The sequence below is a fragment of the Harpia harpyja genome, chromosome 13 (genome assembly GCF_026419915.1).
Source record: "Harpia harpyja isolate bHarHar1 chromosome 13, bHarHar1 primary haplotype, whole genome shotgun sequence".
NCBI lineage: Eukaryota > Metazoa > Chordata > Aves > Accipitriformes > Accipitridae > Harpia > Harpia harpyja.
The window spans coordinates 12581547-12599032 of NC_068952.1; the positions used below are offsets into that span (position 1 = coordinate 12581547).

The 17486-nt window shown below is 40.1% G+C and overlaps 1 protein-coding gene across 1 annotated transcript in view; it reads left to right on the forward strand.

The window, feature by feature from the left end:
- The window catches only part of KCNH1 (potassium voltage-gated channel subfamily H member 1), a 194470-nt gene that overhangs the window by 105825 nt on the left and 71159 nt on the right, over positions 1-17486 (forward strand). Inside the window, exon 10 of the mRNA XM_052805900.1 lies at positions 2032-2228. Within this exon, the coding sequence (XP_052661860.1) occupies positions 2032-2228 (197 nt within the window). The remainder of the gene's footprint in view (positions 1-2031; positions 2229-17486) is intronic.

Below are 17486 nucleotides of genomic sequence, written 5' to 3' on the forward strand. Positions count from 1 at the left end.
GATCTATTTTAAGTTCATGGAAGCTTTTTTTCTTAGGCCATTTTTAATGTATCTACTAAAAAAGTGTATGTTTAAATAATTGAAAGTGTGAAAAGTCATTGCCATTAAAATGAAAAGTTGCTTACTGCATGGGGCTATTGGACTGCCACCATGCTTACTGATATGCAGCCTTTGCAGTATTTCTGGATGTTGGTACTGTCCTATATAAAGAGACTAGAGGTGGAAGGAAGGGTATCATTATGGTGCCTTTGCCTGACTTTGTGGGGAAAAAATGTGTATATTGAGCAGGTGGTTTCAGTGTATATATGCATTTAAAATGGAAATATAGTCTATGCTCCTCCAAAGTGTTCAGGGACTAAACTGGTCCCTGGCAGGTGGACTGCATAGGGCTTTTGTGGAAGACTGGGGGCACATCAGTGTGAACCACAACTTACTGCACTACGGCGTAGATTACCATCAGGCTGATAGCTTCTCCTCAAAGAGAAAATGCTTATCATCTAATGGAGGAGATTGCATAATGGTGGAAGTGCAGCTCAAGGGCTGAAATGGGACTTCTGGGTTTAATTTAGAAGTTTTCTTGATCTCTTTACTCACGATGGTTGTCTTGACTTTCATATAGACTCTCATACATGACTATTTATTTAGGGAATGAAATCTAAAAGGGCCCGGGTGAAGTCAATAAATGAATATATATTTTGATGCTTTGGCTTTAAGAATTGCTACGGGCAAAGTATTACTTGTAAGACAAGGGACCATCTGGTCCATCCCTACCACAACTTGATAGACACTGTGAATGTATTTCTTCGTTGTTTGTGTTAAAAGTGATGTGCAGTGGTGATATAACACAGCAGAGGTTTAAGAGGAAAATACCATTCAAAACAAAAACAGTGCAGTTTTTCATTATCAAGGTAACAACTGAATATTCTATCTTGTTATCATTATATGTCAGAAAACAGAAAAAAAAAAAAGACCATTACTCTTTAAAGGAGCTTGTAACTTTCTCCTAAACACTCCCTTTGGTACCCAGCCTAAGCTGGAATATAACCAGTGAAATCCTGACTGGGGGCTGCTCCTCAGGCAGATTTTGGTATACTTGTTCTTGCGTTGTAGTGCCTAGACTGGTGTAAATGCCCTCATTGCAATATTCCTCAGTAGGGACTTCACTGGCTGCCCCAAGCTCATAGAGGCAGGCACATGGGAAGGTTGTAAAGAAATGGCCATGTTTTCTTTCTTCCAGGGTGTAACAGCTAAATATTCTTGCCTTGTCAGTATTATCTTGGCAATAACTAGCATGTACTCTTCTTGTTTTGGACTATGTTGTTACCTCAAACCTCCGCTGTATTATATGGGGACACACATGCACAACTACTGAAAGATTTTCTTGAGAATCTTACCAGCTGAAAAGCATTAGAGCCACCAGATTTGAGAGATCTGCTCTTTCATACTGTTGTAAAGACAGACTTTTCTGGCAATGATCTAGCAAACTAGGGCAAACTTACTTTAATACTGATGTATGGTAGTGTTTCATTACGGTCTGTAACTGCACTGATATATTATACAAGATGGTTTTATTGACACAATAGTGGGTAATTGTTAGCCAGATTAAGAAAACTCAACAACACAGATGTGAGAAACAAATCCTTTGCTTGCCAGGTAAAAGAAGAAAGGGAAAAAGCATTTCCTCTTAATTAATCTCTTTGAAAGGGATCAGAACAGAACATGAACCAAGAACGAACTGTTTGTCTTTTTTAGAGGAAAACCTTTACTGATATTTAAAGGGGACTTGTCACATGAAACACTTTTGATTGTGGTTTATTCTTATGAAATTTTACTGGGCTGTTGTAATTAAGAAAAAGATAGTGGAAAAGGTTATCAATGACATATTTCAAAGATTTTTTTTTTTCCAGACAGAATTTTTTTCTGACTTCATAAAATAGAAGAACCTTGACTGCATAAGTGAGATACATGTTCTTTTATATTTTTGGTGGAAATAGTACCATTACTGAAAGCAATGCTGCTGCTTTTCTCTAGGCAAAGGAGACGTTTTTGGTGATGTGTTCTGGAAGGAGTCTACCCTCGCCCAGTCCTGTGCTAATGTAAGGGCTCTGACTTACTGTGATCTTCATGTGATTAAGAGAGATGCCTTGCAGAAAGTGCTGGAGTTCTATACGGCCTTTTCACACTCCTTCTCCAGAAATCTCATTTTGACCTACAACTTGAGAAAAAGGGTAAGTAGCTTTGATTTTAACATGCACCATATAAATGATCACTTTTAAGGACTGTCTGTATGAAAAAACAGAATTGCTTGAATTTTGGCATTCTTCATAAGAAGGTTTTTCAGAGCTTGCCTAAGAGACACTGCTAGCATGTAGGTTTAAAAAGCTATAAGTATTTATTTCAGTGCTAGTTTTATAGAGAGCTGGACTGTGTATATGTGAAAGTATTTTACATTTCTATGAAGTGGACAGATTCCAGCATATTTGCGAACAGTCATTGTCATGGTTTAACCCCAGCCAGCAACTAAACACCACGCAGCTGCTCACTCACTCCCCCCCACCCAGTGGGATGGGGGAGAAAATCAGGAAAAGAAGCAAAACCCGTGGGTTGAGATAAGAACGGTTTAATAGAACAGAAAAAGAAGAAACTAATAATGATAACACTAATAAAATGACAACAGCAATAATGAAAGGATTGGAATGTACAAATGATGCGCAGTGCAATTGCTCACCACCCGCCGACCAACACCCCGCCAGTCCCCGAGTGGCGAAACCCTGCCCCCACTTCCCCGTTCCTATACTAGATGGGACGTCACATGGTATGGAATACACCGTTGGCCAGTTTGGGTCAGGTGCCCTGGCTGTGTCCTGTGCCAACTTCTTGTGCCCCTCCAGCTTTCTCACTGGCTGGGCATGAGAAGCTGAAAAATCCTTGACATTAGTCTAAACACTACTGAGCAACAACTGAAAACATCAGTGTTATCAACATTCTTCGCATACTGAACTCAAAACATAGCACTGTACCAGCTACTAGGAAGACAGTTAACTCTATCCCAGCTGAAACCAGGACAGTCATGCACTTGTGATAAACAGTGTTCACTACTTTCTGCAACTTTAGTTTGTAAAGCAGCTAAAAAGATGTTAGGGGTGTTGCCCGAAGTTACAAGGAAAGTGGAAGGAAAGGTATGAAATCTAATATATGGAACAAAAGTCAACCACAGTAGTCACAATGGAAAAGTAATATGAACACCACTGATTCTATCAAGAGTTGTTTCTTTTAGTATCAATCACATTTTGGAATTACTTTGCTTATCTATAATGTTTCCATTTTCTTATCCTTGATTTTTTGGCTCTTTTCATTTCTTCCTGTGTGCCAGTTCAAGTTATTTTGTCAAATGCGAATCATCATAACCTCATATCCCATTTTAAATTCTCTGTGTAATCTTCAGTGAACCACCTCTGTAGATATTTATTAAAACTGTAGTAGGTATAATTCAGTTGATATGATTTTAAGATGCAATGTAGAAGACAATAATATTACATTGAAAGTAAATACATGGGAGCACCAATACTTGCTTTAAAATATTATGATATAGAGATACTTGAGATCAGCTAAAGAAATACTTTTGATAGATTTTTGTTGTTGTTGTTCCTAAAAACAGTTCTCCATGGTAACTTCTAGGTGCCAAGTAAGTCCTAGATAATTACACCTGAAAAAATAGAAACCTTTTCATCTTTGAAGTCTGTTTTGTAAAATTAGGCTTTAAGGCTAGAGTATCGATATTTTTTATTAATTATTATTATTAATTTTTGTACCTAGAGTTGGCACACTGAAATTAAAATAGTGTGATGATGTTTTCTATCTGCATGTGTTATCAATATCAAAGAATTCAGCTTTTCAGTATTGGGCAAAGAAGAATGTGCTATCCACACTTTAGTCAAATAAATCAAAGCTCTAGTAGAAAATAGAGGTAATTAAAAACTAAGAAGCAAATTTATACTTGAGGATTTTCTCGTAGGACATTTTTTTCAAATGACATTATGTTCCTGAAGGACAAGGAAAAGATATACAGCTGCAAGAAGATTAGGAGAGATGTCCTGTTAAAAACTAAGTTTAAAAACCAGCTACTTACCTGGTGTTAATTAAAGTAAGAAATAAAATAAATGAAAGAATTTGGTATCGAGATCACCTAAAGCATCAGTATAACTGACTGACATATTTTAAAGTAACACTGTGGGTGATGTGGTAAGATGGTCTAACTACTTTTTTTTTCTAACATCAGTAGAAATGACAAACTTTGAGGCACAGAAGGACCAACTCTCTTAAAGCTCACAGTAACGCTAGCAGAGTCGCATCATTTTGGATCTGCTCTGAGCCAGAAGTCCCAATTCTGGAATCAAATGGCTACTCCAGAAGTGACACTCTTTCCCTCCATGTTCATCAGTGTAGTTTTTCCCAGCCCAGGTTACAAAACACTTTTTAACCACAGTATTGTAATTCCTGTGCTGTCAGTTTTCTACACAAAATGTTCCTAATAAAAAGGTATGTTTTATGATAGCAATTTTCATACAGATATTCAAATAATTGGATTTTAATTGAGTTGCAGTCAGCAGAAAAGTGGCACTGATTGATAATGGAAGTGACGGTTTGATGGTTCTAGGTTAACAGACTGTAATTTTATTTATTTTATTGAAAGAAGGCTGATTGCAATCAGAATGCAAAATAATGTAAATACTATATACTTTCAGAAATGCATAGAAGGTATGGTACTTTAGAGATTGGAGATAATGCACATTAAAAGGCAACTTTTTAGACTTTGGAATTTAATCTGGTTTAAATATCTGTGAATCTTTTATAGAAATAGCTCCCTGGCCTGTCACTTCTAACACTTCTAGTCTATTTCTGCAAATGGAATTTTGTAGAATTCAGATGAACCGGTACCTTCTGTGAGTTACGTTTGTAATGTATTGCATATCCTTTGGAATATAAATACCAGAATTGCACTTCTCATTTCAATAAACAGTTTCATCTCTGGCTCCAAAAGTGTTCAACTTGTTGAAGTGTAGATACTGTATATTCATCCCAAATATATTCATACAGATTCCAAATACATGAAAAAGCAGCTTTGGGGATTTTTTTGCCTGAAGGATCTCATGGATATATTTTTAGACTTGGTTATTCCTCTGAGGTGTCCCCAACTCCAGGGTGCATATGCCTTCACTTGGCCATGGTACTGTGTCTCACTGCATAGTGCAAGGTGCTTTCTAGCCAGGTTTCACTCTGCTTAAGCGAGCTTTAGCGTTGGTCCTCTCTTTCACCATGTTCACATACTCCTTGGCTGCTGGGTCTCCTCCAGTGATCCCTTCCCTCGTGGATATGGGACTCCCTGACCCAGACCCTTTGGTGCCAGTGAGCAGTGCTCATCGTAGAGATGTCCCCCACGCTTACTGGAGTCTGGATCCACTTGCTAATGACTGTGACAGAAATAAGCAGAAATGCAGATGCATTGTAAGGTACCAAACCCAATTGGTCTTGACCTCAGGTAACTCTAGAGCTGGATTTAGGCAAAGTAAAAAGCATCTTCCCTCCATTCCTTGTGCTGCTCTTCCTACCGGTCTTGAATGTGCTTTGACCTGAGCTGGGAGGGGAGGACGCTTCTGTCTGTGTGTCCCCCTTATGCCCTCTCTAGAACAGGGCCGCAGTTATGAAATGTTACTGCCTGTGACATCTGAGGACTTCATGGCCAAGGGAGCTACTTCCAGTCCTCTGTTCCTGGCATGCCATGGCTGGCTGGCTGTGCTGTGAAAACAGTTCCTTTCACTCACTTTCTCGACAAACTGGTGAAATATCCTCTTTTCTAAAACTGTCAGCTCACTGTTAGGTGACTCCCCAAGCAGTTCCTCAAGCTACTAAAATCCCTCCTGAAGTTATTAGCTGTCTAGTTGCCTCTGGCTGGAGCTCAGACTTAGAAAACTTTTTATTTTTCCTAAAGGTGAAGAGAACGGAGATCCTTAATTAACTCTTTCTGCTGCTAGTCATTGAAATCTTCATCTAACTGGAAGCAGGGGGAGAATCAGCTGCTGCATCTCTCTCTCTAACATCTTAAGAAACTAGAACTGCAGTCTGTGGCTGCAGGTGGCTGTATGTCAGACTCGAGGGCTTTGCAGCTGAAAGGAAGCTGACAGAGGATTTCTCAGAGCACTTCCTTCTGTAACAATGTTGTGAAATTAAAGCAGGTTGACTTGATGTTTCTCTCCATTTTTGGAATCTCAGAGAGGAACCAGAGTGTAGACACTGGGGTATGTGGGATGGTCAAGTGACAAACTCACCCTTATGGAGGGTGTGCTAGACGAAAGAGAATACTGCAGGTTTGGAGGGCAGCAAGATTCACAGGCTGGATGGAGGTCTATTTTTTCCCAACAGATATTTAAACATTTCTGGGTTTCCAGCCTGGACTTCATAGCTCCGGGTTGGTAGAAGAGTGACAAGACAGAAGCTTGCATGATGGATCTTTAGTTGTCTTTTGCTTGTGATGAGGTGCAAGTTTGCTGGCACCTTCTTTATGAACGTGAAAGGCCTTTGGCAGCGCTTGCAAGTGTTCTGGTTTTGGCAGTTGCTTCTTTCCATGTGTGTGAGCTTTGTGACCAGCATTAACTTACACTGTTGTACCACAGTGTATTTGCTCAGTTCATTCTGCTGCAGCCATAAATGATGTTGTAGCTCAAATGATCGCACACGCTACGTAAAAGAGAGAATTCTCATACGTAATTTATTAAGCTGAGATTTCTCTAGTAAGCCATTTTAGCCTGGATAGAGATTAAATGACTAATTCTGAATACTTTGGAGTATCATGATAGAAAGCGCAAGTAGCTTTTCCAGAAGCTGAAATTTGTGCCCTGGAATAAAAGTAGTAATGCAGTAGGATGTAGATATGTTATTTGGGATTTTGTAAGACTGAAAGAAATGGCAAAGAACACCCTGCATTTTTACAAAACAAGCATGATTTAGTGATTTAAAGCCAAAGCTCCTAGTCAGAACATACTTCTTGAGAGAGCAACGATTGCAACAAAGTAGTCTGTCTCCCTGCCGGTGTAAGATTGCTTGCTTTTGTACATGTAGGGGTATGCTTATTCTATGCCATTCCAACTGTGCCAGCGGACACAGCTCCCACCACGTCTTTGTAAAAGCAATTAAAAAATATAATTGTGCCTTCCTCTTCAGCATTAGCTTCACCTTTTTTCTTTTTATACTGTAAGCTCTAACTAGAGAGAGAACCTCTCTCAGATCAAACATTTCAGTTAGGAGTGCTTCCAGCCTTGATTTTAAATCTCAGGGGGCTTGGCAGCAGGTTGCTTTCAGAGAGGCAATCCATGGCCTTGTATTCTGCCTTTCCACATGACAAGTTTTCCAATTCTTTTTTTATGATACAGGTTCAAAATGGTATTCCAGAATTCTTTCTGATATGGAAGGCTGAATTGCTGGAAGATCTTAACAAAACTTTCTTAAAATAAGAAGAGTGAAAGGTTTTAATTTTAGAATATTGGCCTATTTGATGGTAGATTTCAGAATGGTCAAACTGACAGCCTGTTTCTTTCTCCTGTGCTTGTACTCACCAAAACAATGCCACAAGTCATGTGGGAAGAGGGGTTTAATGCTTGACTGGCATGCATCTTACAGCACTGAAAACCCAGGACACTGGGCATGACTGAGATGTCTGGATGGGTCTGTGGCTTGGGAGTTATGCCATATTAGCTGGCCAGGAGGCAAAACTGTCATTTTCCAAAAAACCTTCCAAATGTAAATAAGCACTTAAGTAATCAACTCTGTTCTTTCCCATGCTGCCTCTTAAAAGCTGTTCAGGTAGTTGAATGTTCCTATATTCCCTGTTTCTCCGTGTCAATCTAAGCAAGATGTATTTTATTCTGTTTCCTCAGTGGTAGATTCCATATTGCATTTTTGCATCTTCTCTCTGGCCTTGGACAACTTAACTTTTATCTGTCCCTAACAGATGACTGTTTATCTAGCTCACAGATTTTTATGCAAATTGTCTTTGCACCCTGGACTGAAAGTGCTCTGAGGCATGTTGTGTGTTGTTAGGTTTGCATGTCTGCTATGGATAATTTAAGTGATGGGACTGGTTGACACCCCATGCTCTGAGGAGCATGTGCCCTTGGATTTCTTCCTTCTCCTCTCCTGCAGCTTGTTGCACCCCTTCAGGTAAAGCCTTAAAACCCAGACTTGGAGAGGGTTTGACCAACTGCAAGCTTTTAACATTCATATTTCTACAGTGATTGTTAAGTGTTCAGCCCAGGGTAACTCCATTACCTTTCAGAGACATCATCTTGAAGTGATCATGTCTCAACTAATTCCAAAACTTTAGAGGTTAACAGTTATTTCTGTTCCATTTAAATCTATATGGCCTTGAGCCTTAGGGTCCTATGCTTATACAGAGGAAGATCTGGCTGCAGACAAATAGTTTACATAGTGGGGATGTAGATTTACAATAGAAGACATAATTAACTAAGAAGTTCTAAGACAATGTGGCGGGTTGACCTTGGCTGTTTGCCACATGCCCACCAAGCTGCTCTATTGCTCCCCCTTCTCGACAGGACAGGGGGAGAAAAATAAGATGAAAAGCTCATGGGTCGAGATAAGGACAAGGAAATGACTTACCAATTACTGTCACAGGCAAAACAAACTTGATGTAGGGAAATTAATTTCATTTATTACCAATTAATCAGAGTAGGATATTGACACATAAGAACAAATCTAAAAAACACCTTCCCCGCCCCCCCCTTCCTTCTTCCCAGACTCAAATTCACTCCCAACTCTTCTACCTCCTCCCCCTGAGCAGTGCAGGGAGTTGGAGAATGGGGATTGTAGTCAGTTCGTAATGCTTGCTCTCTGCCATTCCTTCCTCCTCACACTCTTCCCCTGCTCCAGCATGGGGTCCTTCTCACAGCAGACAGCCCTTCACAAACTTCTCCAATGTGGGTCCTTCCCACGGGCAGAAGTTCTTCAAGAACTGCTCCAGCATGGGTCCTTTCCATGGGGTGCAGTCCTTCAGGAACAGACTGCTCCAGTGTGTGTCCCCTATGGGACCACAGATCCTGCCAGAAGACCTGCTCTGGCATGGGCTCCCTTCAGCGGGCTGCAGGGTGCGTATCTGCTCCACTGTGGGCCTCCATGAGCTGTAGGGAGACAACCTGCATCACCATGGTCTTCACCACGGCCTGCAGGGAAATCTCTGCTCCAGTGCTTGAAGCACTTCCACTCCTTCACTGACCATGGTGTCTGAAGAGTTGTTTCTCTCACATATTCTCACTTCTCTCTGCTGCTGTTGTGCGGTGTTTTTTACCCTTTCTTAAATACATTATCACAGAGGTGCTACTAACATCGCTGATGGGCTCAGTTTTGGCCAGGGGCAGGTCTGTCTTGGAGCCTGTTAGAACTGGCTCTGTCCAACGTGAGTACAGCTTCTGGTGCCTGCCTTCACAGAAGCCACCCCTGCAGCCCCCCTGCTACCAAATCCTTGCCACATAAACCCAACACAGACAACAAAACTATTCTGTTGCTGGTATTCGGTACATGATACATTTTCATGTAAATTTTAGCTGTAACTTAGATTAATCTGTGTGGTAAGTAGTGAAATGCTTCTTTAAAATGCTCTTAAATGACTAATCCCTTCTAAACTGATGTGATGAATTCATCACTTGTTTGAGATGCCTTCTTCTACTATGAATAATGAGCAATTTTTCATACATTTAGATGGTGTAGTATAATGTCTGTACAATTGTTATAAAGAAGTAACTTAGTATACCATACAAAATAACATGTGTATTTCCCCAAATGGATATTAAGTTGTTGAAATTCTGATAGGTCATTCACTAGTAAATCACTTTAAAAGTAACCTAGTGACCAATAGATATTAATAACCATCAGTAAAATAAATTGATGGAAGAACTGGTAAGGGTAAATTTTGAATTACAATTTGTCTTAAAATGGAAGACTATGATTCTTTTATGACGCTGATACTAAAACCATAACTGCCTTGAAGTATCTTCAGTAAAAGAGTATTTCCTGTTCTGTGCTATCGTAGATTTATAGGTTTTCCCCCATTGGTCGCTAAATACTTAATGATCATTTGCATTCTGATCACTGAATTAGAAATTAAATTTGTACAGACTGAATTTATAGAATCAGAATTTTAGCTATTTCCCAATGTGTTTTCTAAGTATGGAAAACTATGTCAATGTTATGTCAATGAAAGGCATTCCAATTATATGTCAGTACTTGGAAAAAAGATGTGGTAAATGGAACAAATTCTGGTCATCCTGAAATTGAGGTTAAGCACTTCATTCATTAATCCAGAAACAGGATTGATATTTTGTTTGTTTTATCACACTTTGAGTAGACCCACTTGAATTTTTCTGGAAAGGGTTTTTTTTCCTCAATGACCCATAAAATACTCAGCCTTAAATATAAAAGAAGAATATTCTGACCTTTCCAAAATCTGTAGAGTGTTCATAAAGTCTTTCCATATATGGTAAAGCTATTCTGAGTAGATGAAAAATACAGTTAACAAGGTTGATGGTGAATTAAAATAAAATTTGTTTTCAGACTATTTTAATCCTTAAAAAAAAAAAAAAAGGCACATTTGGCTTTTGTGAAGCTGTTTTCAGATGAGTAATAGAAAGTTAACATTAAAAAGGGGTCTTCTTGCATTTTTAACATGCACAACCACCCACACCAGCTTGTTTATCCCAACAGAAGAAAATGCATTACTTTGATTTTTACCCTTCTCCACCCACATAGATTAAAGCGTAGAAACAATTTTAATATAGATAAAGGTTACTCAGTGTGAATGAGGATTCCCCAGAATAGCTCCCCCAAGCCTTTTTAAAATAGAAAATTAATTTCCTAGGAACTGTGGAAATTCTAAGTGTTGGCCCACCACCAGAGACAGAAGACAATAATCCAAAAGACTGTAACTGCTCTTACGCAGTCTGGGAATCTGGTCTTCGTTGTGAAAATGTTGTGAAATGCTCACTAGTATTTTTACAGTAGGAAGGATCAGTCCTTAGTTTAAACTCATATTTTTCTTACTATTGTGTTGACTTAGATAAATAGAAGTTTAATACAGATACATAAGGGAGGCTGAACAGCAGCTTGTCTGTGTAGTGTGTTATTCTCATTTTCAGTATGTGCATGGCACACTACCACCTGTTTATAGTTAAGTGTACTGAAGTGCGTTAGTTTCGGACCATGCTGGCAAAGAGGAAGGGGACGTTCCATGGGAATTCAAAGAGTTCCTAACCTTTCTCCAAAGCTTGAAGTCTATCTTCTACTGCTTACCATGACTGAGCAGCCAGAGTTTAAAAATCTCTCTGTATTTCTAATCTAAAAAGTAAAATATATTTTTTTATTGGTGCCTGTCATCCCTGTGTGTGTACCTGTGTATATATATGTGTAATGACTGGCCTATTGCTGAATCTCTCAAGTAATTCAAATATTATGCACTTTTTGTAATATACGAATGCTGTTGCCCAGGCTTTTTTGCCTGTATGTGCCATGTTCTATCATGTATTATAACTGCACTAATTATGTCATGCCTCTGGTGCCCTAGTGATTGTATTTTCTGATATACACTGGTGCTTCATATACTGTGGAGCATTAGTGACCAAGCAAAAGACAGAACAGTGACCTAATACCCTCCTGTATTATTTTTTTTCAACCGTAGAAATTATCTCTGGTGTCTGTGGTCTGGGAAGCAGGTGACTCTAGGACAAACTCTTACTAAAAGGGTGTGATTTCCTGCCATAACAGCTTTAATCTTTTGGTCTTCTCTAAGGTCACTAAAAGCCTAACTCCTAGGACTGCAAATCCAAACACTCAACCTGTTCAAGGCATTCCATGAAGGAGAGAGAATGTAGATAGCTGTGCAATATGCAAGCTGAGTTGCAATGGCAAACCTACATCCTTGAGCAATCAAACTTTATAATCTAAGTGATCAGATTGGTCCTTTCTTCAGCTCTCCAATGAAAGCTGAAATAATTACCCCGTATAAAAAAAGGAATAAAATTCTGGAGGCTATTGCTAATGTGTAGAGACTTTGTGATCCCTGCTCCAGACCAAACCCTACCTACAGGTCCTCTGTTTTCTTGCTTAAATGTTGAGACCTTTATTGTAACTGTGAGCTCTTGGACAGCGAGACAAAGGAGGTCTTTTTCCTCTTGGTGTACCTGAGCCAGGTGTCCACAGCTCTTCCAAGGACTCTATTTGATATGCACCACGATGGGCATAAAACAAGTAGCTCACCTTAAACGTGACAAATGCTGTTAAGATTTTGCATGAAACAAAGCAGTTTTCCAGCTTGATTTATGAACACTGGGAGGTGCCCATAATATTTGTGTCAAACTATGTTTAGACAACTTATGTTTTTCCTGTATCTATGCTTGAGAATCAGCCTTCTAGTTACCTTTGGACAAGTATCTTGCTGGGGGGATACAGCCAGGAGCGTACCACATTCCTCAGTCTCAAGCCTGCTCAAAATAGTCACACAGGTAGCGTGGTGTCTGATGTCAGCCTGCTTTACAGGCTGCTGCCCATCCCAGTGTGACATTGAAGTGTTTGACTGCTGAACGTGAAGTGGAGTAACTGCTAGGTGTGGCCTTGTGAAAGTTTTTGAATTTGAAATTCAGTAAGATTTACCATCATGGGAATGAACCAATTGCAAACAAAACTTGATAGGGCACCTTGCCAATCACCTGCTATCACCGTAGCTACTGACTATTGCCACAGCTAAAGTCAAGTAGTAAGGAGGGTGTTGTGTTGGGCTGTGGCTCAGTATAAGAACTTACTGAAATATTTTGAGAGTAGAATCATGAATCAACCCCTCTTTATTTGGTATTATTTTTGCAGCAGGTAACTGGGTTTTTCCTCAAACTGTGTATGATTCCTTCCTCAAAAAGTAGTGCATTATTGTGTCAAACAATCTGTTTGGTTTCAGATTTTCAAACAGAAATGTGGTATCTGACACTGATGTAAAATATTAAAGCCCTATGCAAATGAATGTACTAAGTGTTTTTAGAGTAATTTTTCTAAATTAGCAAACTGCAGAAGGGACTTACACTCAGCTCCACTTGAAAACACTGTCAGTATTCTCTCTCTTGCTATCACTTTTTTTTGTTCCCATTCATTTTCTCTTTCTACCTATTACATTCCAAAATGGGGTGTGAACTTCAGTATCTTGTGTAAGGGCACTGATAGATACTGAGTTCAGTAATATCTCCCTCAACTGAAGCAGGAGCATACAGTGGTAGGCTACTCTGAGTATACTCTGTGTCCCAAAATACTGTCCATATAGGACTTGGAGTGGGAATAGCGCTATCCACGAACAACTGTGCAGCTGGACATGAAGTAATCTTAATTAACCACAGGTCCAAATCCATTGTCTCTCTATGCAGCTGTGAGACTGCATAATGCTTTCACCAGATTTTTATCAGGAGCTGAGTCTGCTAAATCCATTTTTAATTAGTACAGCATTATGAGTGTGAAAACCTGACACCCAATTAAAGTAATATTTGAGACTTGAATACTATGTGCTTTTGTTACCATATACGTAGGTGTTTCTTCTTTTCATCACCATCTTCTGGGGTCTTTTCCAAATACAGGAAGGAAAATGCTCAACACATGCCTTGTTCCAAGTCTCTGTGACTTTGGCAAACCACATCTACACCAGGTCCCCAGCATGTGTCCCCAGGAACCATGCAGCCAGCCCTACCTGGCCTTTCCTTGCAATTCATCTAAAGGTATTATGCCTTCATCTTAAAATTTCAGAGGATGTGCTTCCAACATCCAATAAACCTTATGCTTGATAATTTCTCCCATATGCTCTGTAATAAATATACCACACAACAAAATTATTTTGTGATTCATTTACACAGCTGACATCAGACAATCCAAGAAAATTTCTGCCAAAATAATTTTGTAACACATTGGATGATTTACTTTGTAAACTACCATAAGCATTGTCTTTGTGTGAAAATGCAGAATTATGTTCCCCTTCTGGAAATATTTTTTTCCTTTATTCTTACCCCCTCCTGCCCCCCCCCAAATCTCTCTAATAAGAGCTAATAGTATACCCAGGTTGACGGTTGACAAGAATACGTAAATCTGTGCCTCCAGTCTTCAGGGTTGATGCCTAGTTTTTATATGAAATTTGAATAAATCGTGTAAACTCCAGCATTCTTTGCACTGTTGCAGAAGTGAGGCATCTTACAGTTTTCCTCTAAGTAAGGGGATGGGCAATTTGTTAATTGTTTTCCAAGGTTTCACTGTTACTTCACAGTAACAGGAAAGATATTATTTACGGCCAGTTATTATCCTGATGAATGAAAACAAAATTGCTGTTGACTTTCATCACATACTTGATCAGATGGTTTAGGTTGGAGATGAAATATGAGGATGCTGTAATCTTTGCTAACGTTAAGATACAAAGCAATAGCAGAGGAATAAAATAGCGTTAGCTCTAACAAATGGATATTGGCTTTGCTATTAGAACTTTGGTATAGTCTAGAAACATATTATTAGCTTTTGATTTCCCTTGCCTGCATTTTTCAAATTGCTCAAGGAGCAAGCTGTGTAGGAGTAAAAGTTGTATTGGGTAGTTCAGTGGCTTACATGCTTTCAGTGATTATCCTGTACGCTTTCCAAAAGAGGAGATTCACATTTAGTCCAATGACAAATTCATTGGAGTAAGTGGAAGAAGTAATAATGAAAAGCTTTTATTTGGGGTGTCATTTGGGAACAGTTCTATCCTTTAACATAAAAGCATTATGATGTTCTTTGTCAGTAGCATTCAGAAATGTAATTTGCTTTTGACAGTCAAGACAGTTCATAAATGACCTTCATCATTCATACCTAAACCATCCTGTAACACAGATGCAGCCATGAAGGGAGTTTGAAAAACTTGTGGCTTCTGGTTTGTAATATATTTCAGAGATTTATCATAGTTTGTCTAAATTTGTTATTGCTCTGTTATTTTTATGATATCTAGCATATTTTTTAGTGTTATGATGGCATAACTTCAAAAATACTGAGGGGGTGTTTCTTATTGTGCTCTTTGAAAATCTATCATTAAATATTGCATATTGCTTGGTTCACCACATTTTCCAGTCAGTAAGATTTTCCAAACCCCATCATTGTCACCACAGAGCTGTTCAGAAAGGCATACTTTGTAGAATTATAAGGCCCCTACCAGATTACCTTTAATAATATTGTCATTTTCTTACATGTTGGAATTTCCTTACTGAACAATTTAAGGTATGCAAATGGAGCACTTCATCCAAAGATCTCATGTGGGGTTTTATTTCTTTATTTTTTTATAAGATATTGAATAATTTCTTGTCCTTATATGAAGGGAAACTCAAATGTAGAGGATTCAGTGACTTGCTGGATTGTACAGCATCTGTCAGTGATGATGAGAAACAGAACCAAGATTTTCTAGCCATATGCTCTACACAGTGTAGAAGAACTTTGAAGGTCTGCAGCATGTAGTATAGCGTGTTGAATTATGCCGTGTGTAGTGGAAGAGCAGACTCTGATTTTGTGCTGCAGTCTTGTAAAAGGCCTTTGTGTCTGCTCTCTGTCTGAAAGACAAGCCACCCTATGAATAAGTATTTAATAGTACATACAAAGTGTTCTAAAGGAAGCAACTGAGTGAGCAAAAACAAGGACAAGGTTGCCAAGAGAGACTAGAAGAATGGCACTTGGAACACAAGCTTGTCCCTCTTCCCCTATTAAATACTGCATGTACAAAGAGAGCCTCTCTGTAGATAAGCAAGGTAAACAGAGAAAAGGGCAGGAGAGAAAAGGAGTGGATCATCTGGTATCTCTCCATGGAGATGGGTGGAAAAAACTGGATGAAGGGAGCAGCTGGTAGTATGTGATCCACAAGGCTATAGGACAGCAGTAGGTGACTGGGGACAGAGGCAGCTCATTCTCTTTCAGTGTTTTCCTAGACCAGGTGGACACAATAAAAGCAATAAAGGGCAACCTCAAATTGTGTTATTCACCAGCTTCTCCCTAGCTGGCCACCCAGGAAACCCTTCTGATTACACCATTTGACAGCCTATCTGCCACCCCTTCCGGCCAACAGAAGTTGCAATACAGCAACATCTGTGCTCTCATGATCTCTTGGGAATATTATTAAAGCAGCCAACAGAAGGAGATGGAGAAGTCAGGAGGACCTTCTAGTGACATTACTGCACTTGAGGTGCTTTCTCAGCTATCTGGATGACCTAGTATCTGAGGTTGCTCTAGTACCCAAGTCTAACCCTACCAATACAAAACAGTGCCTTCCAGAAAGTCTGACATGAGACCATGGTGGTGCAGGCTGCTTCACATCTTCCTACTACCACAAAGTGTCCTAGAACCAGGGATACCCAACATGCTGCTTCAAAAGCTGTGTGGCATGGATATGGAGCCCACCTCTCCCACTGGGCAGGTCATGCTGCTGGGCCTGTGCCATGGTGATCACCAAAAGCAATCTTAATTGGTATTTCCACATGGTAACCCAAATGGTGCATGATTGATCCTGCTTCTGCTCCTCTCATGTGAACATGAGTGACAAAGCTGCTTTAGGGACCAAAAGAGATATAACATTTGCATCCTGCAGCCCTCCCACCTTAGAGAAACAACATGTGATCAAGCTGGAGGCTGCTGCTCCACAGTTGCTGGATGAGAGCCAAATGTGGGTTTGTCAGACTACCCAGACTCACTTAGCAACTGCCTGTGTGCTTGGGATGTGCCAAGCCAGTCTCAGCACACCACGCTGTCTACCCCTGCCTGAGCATGCCACCAGGTCATGTTTTCCCTTGAGATTTACTCTGCATGGGTGTTTTGCTCTGTTCTGCCCACCAGCAAGTGAGCCCCACGCCTTCTGAGCAGCTTTTGAAGGTGACCTGGGCCAGTCATATTGCTGAGTTGTGAGAGCACCTTCTCAGGAGAAGTGCTGGAGCCAAGAGCCTGAGGAAGGGGGAGAATGGGTGTTCTGCCCCATGTGAGCAAACAGGTCTGTTGGGACAAGCACCTAGAGCTCAGTGGTGGTTGGCTTGTCAGGTATGGCCCCTGATGGGCCTAGGGAGGTAGATGAGAAAGGCTGATTTCTCAGAGATCTGGATCTTTCCTGGTTCTGGTTTCTTTCTCTGTTCCCCTCACATTGCCTGAAGAGATGCTGGCAGGTAGCAGAGCTAGGCAGGACCCCTTCCGTAGGACTGGGTTGTATTATGGGAGTGTGTATGGTGTGGACAGACAATGTGTGTATTAAAGACTAAACTGGCTTAGCTACAAGGGATGGTGGTATCTTTGGCAGTAGGTGCCCTCTCAGAGTTGCACTGAAGAACAGCTAGAGCCTGCTGGAGACACCAGGCTGGGCAGCAGCAGAGAAGATAACATTCATGGTTCAGCCTGAGGTCATCTTGCATACA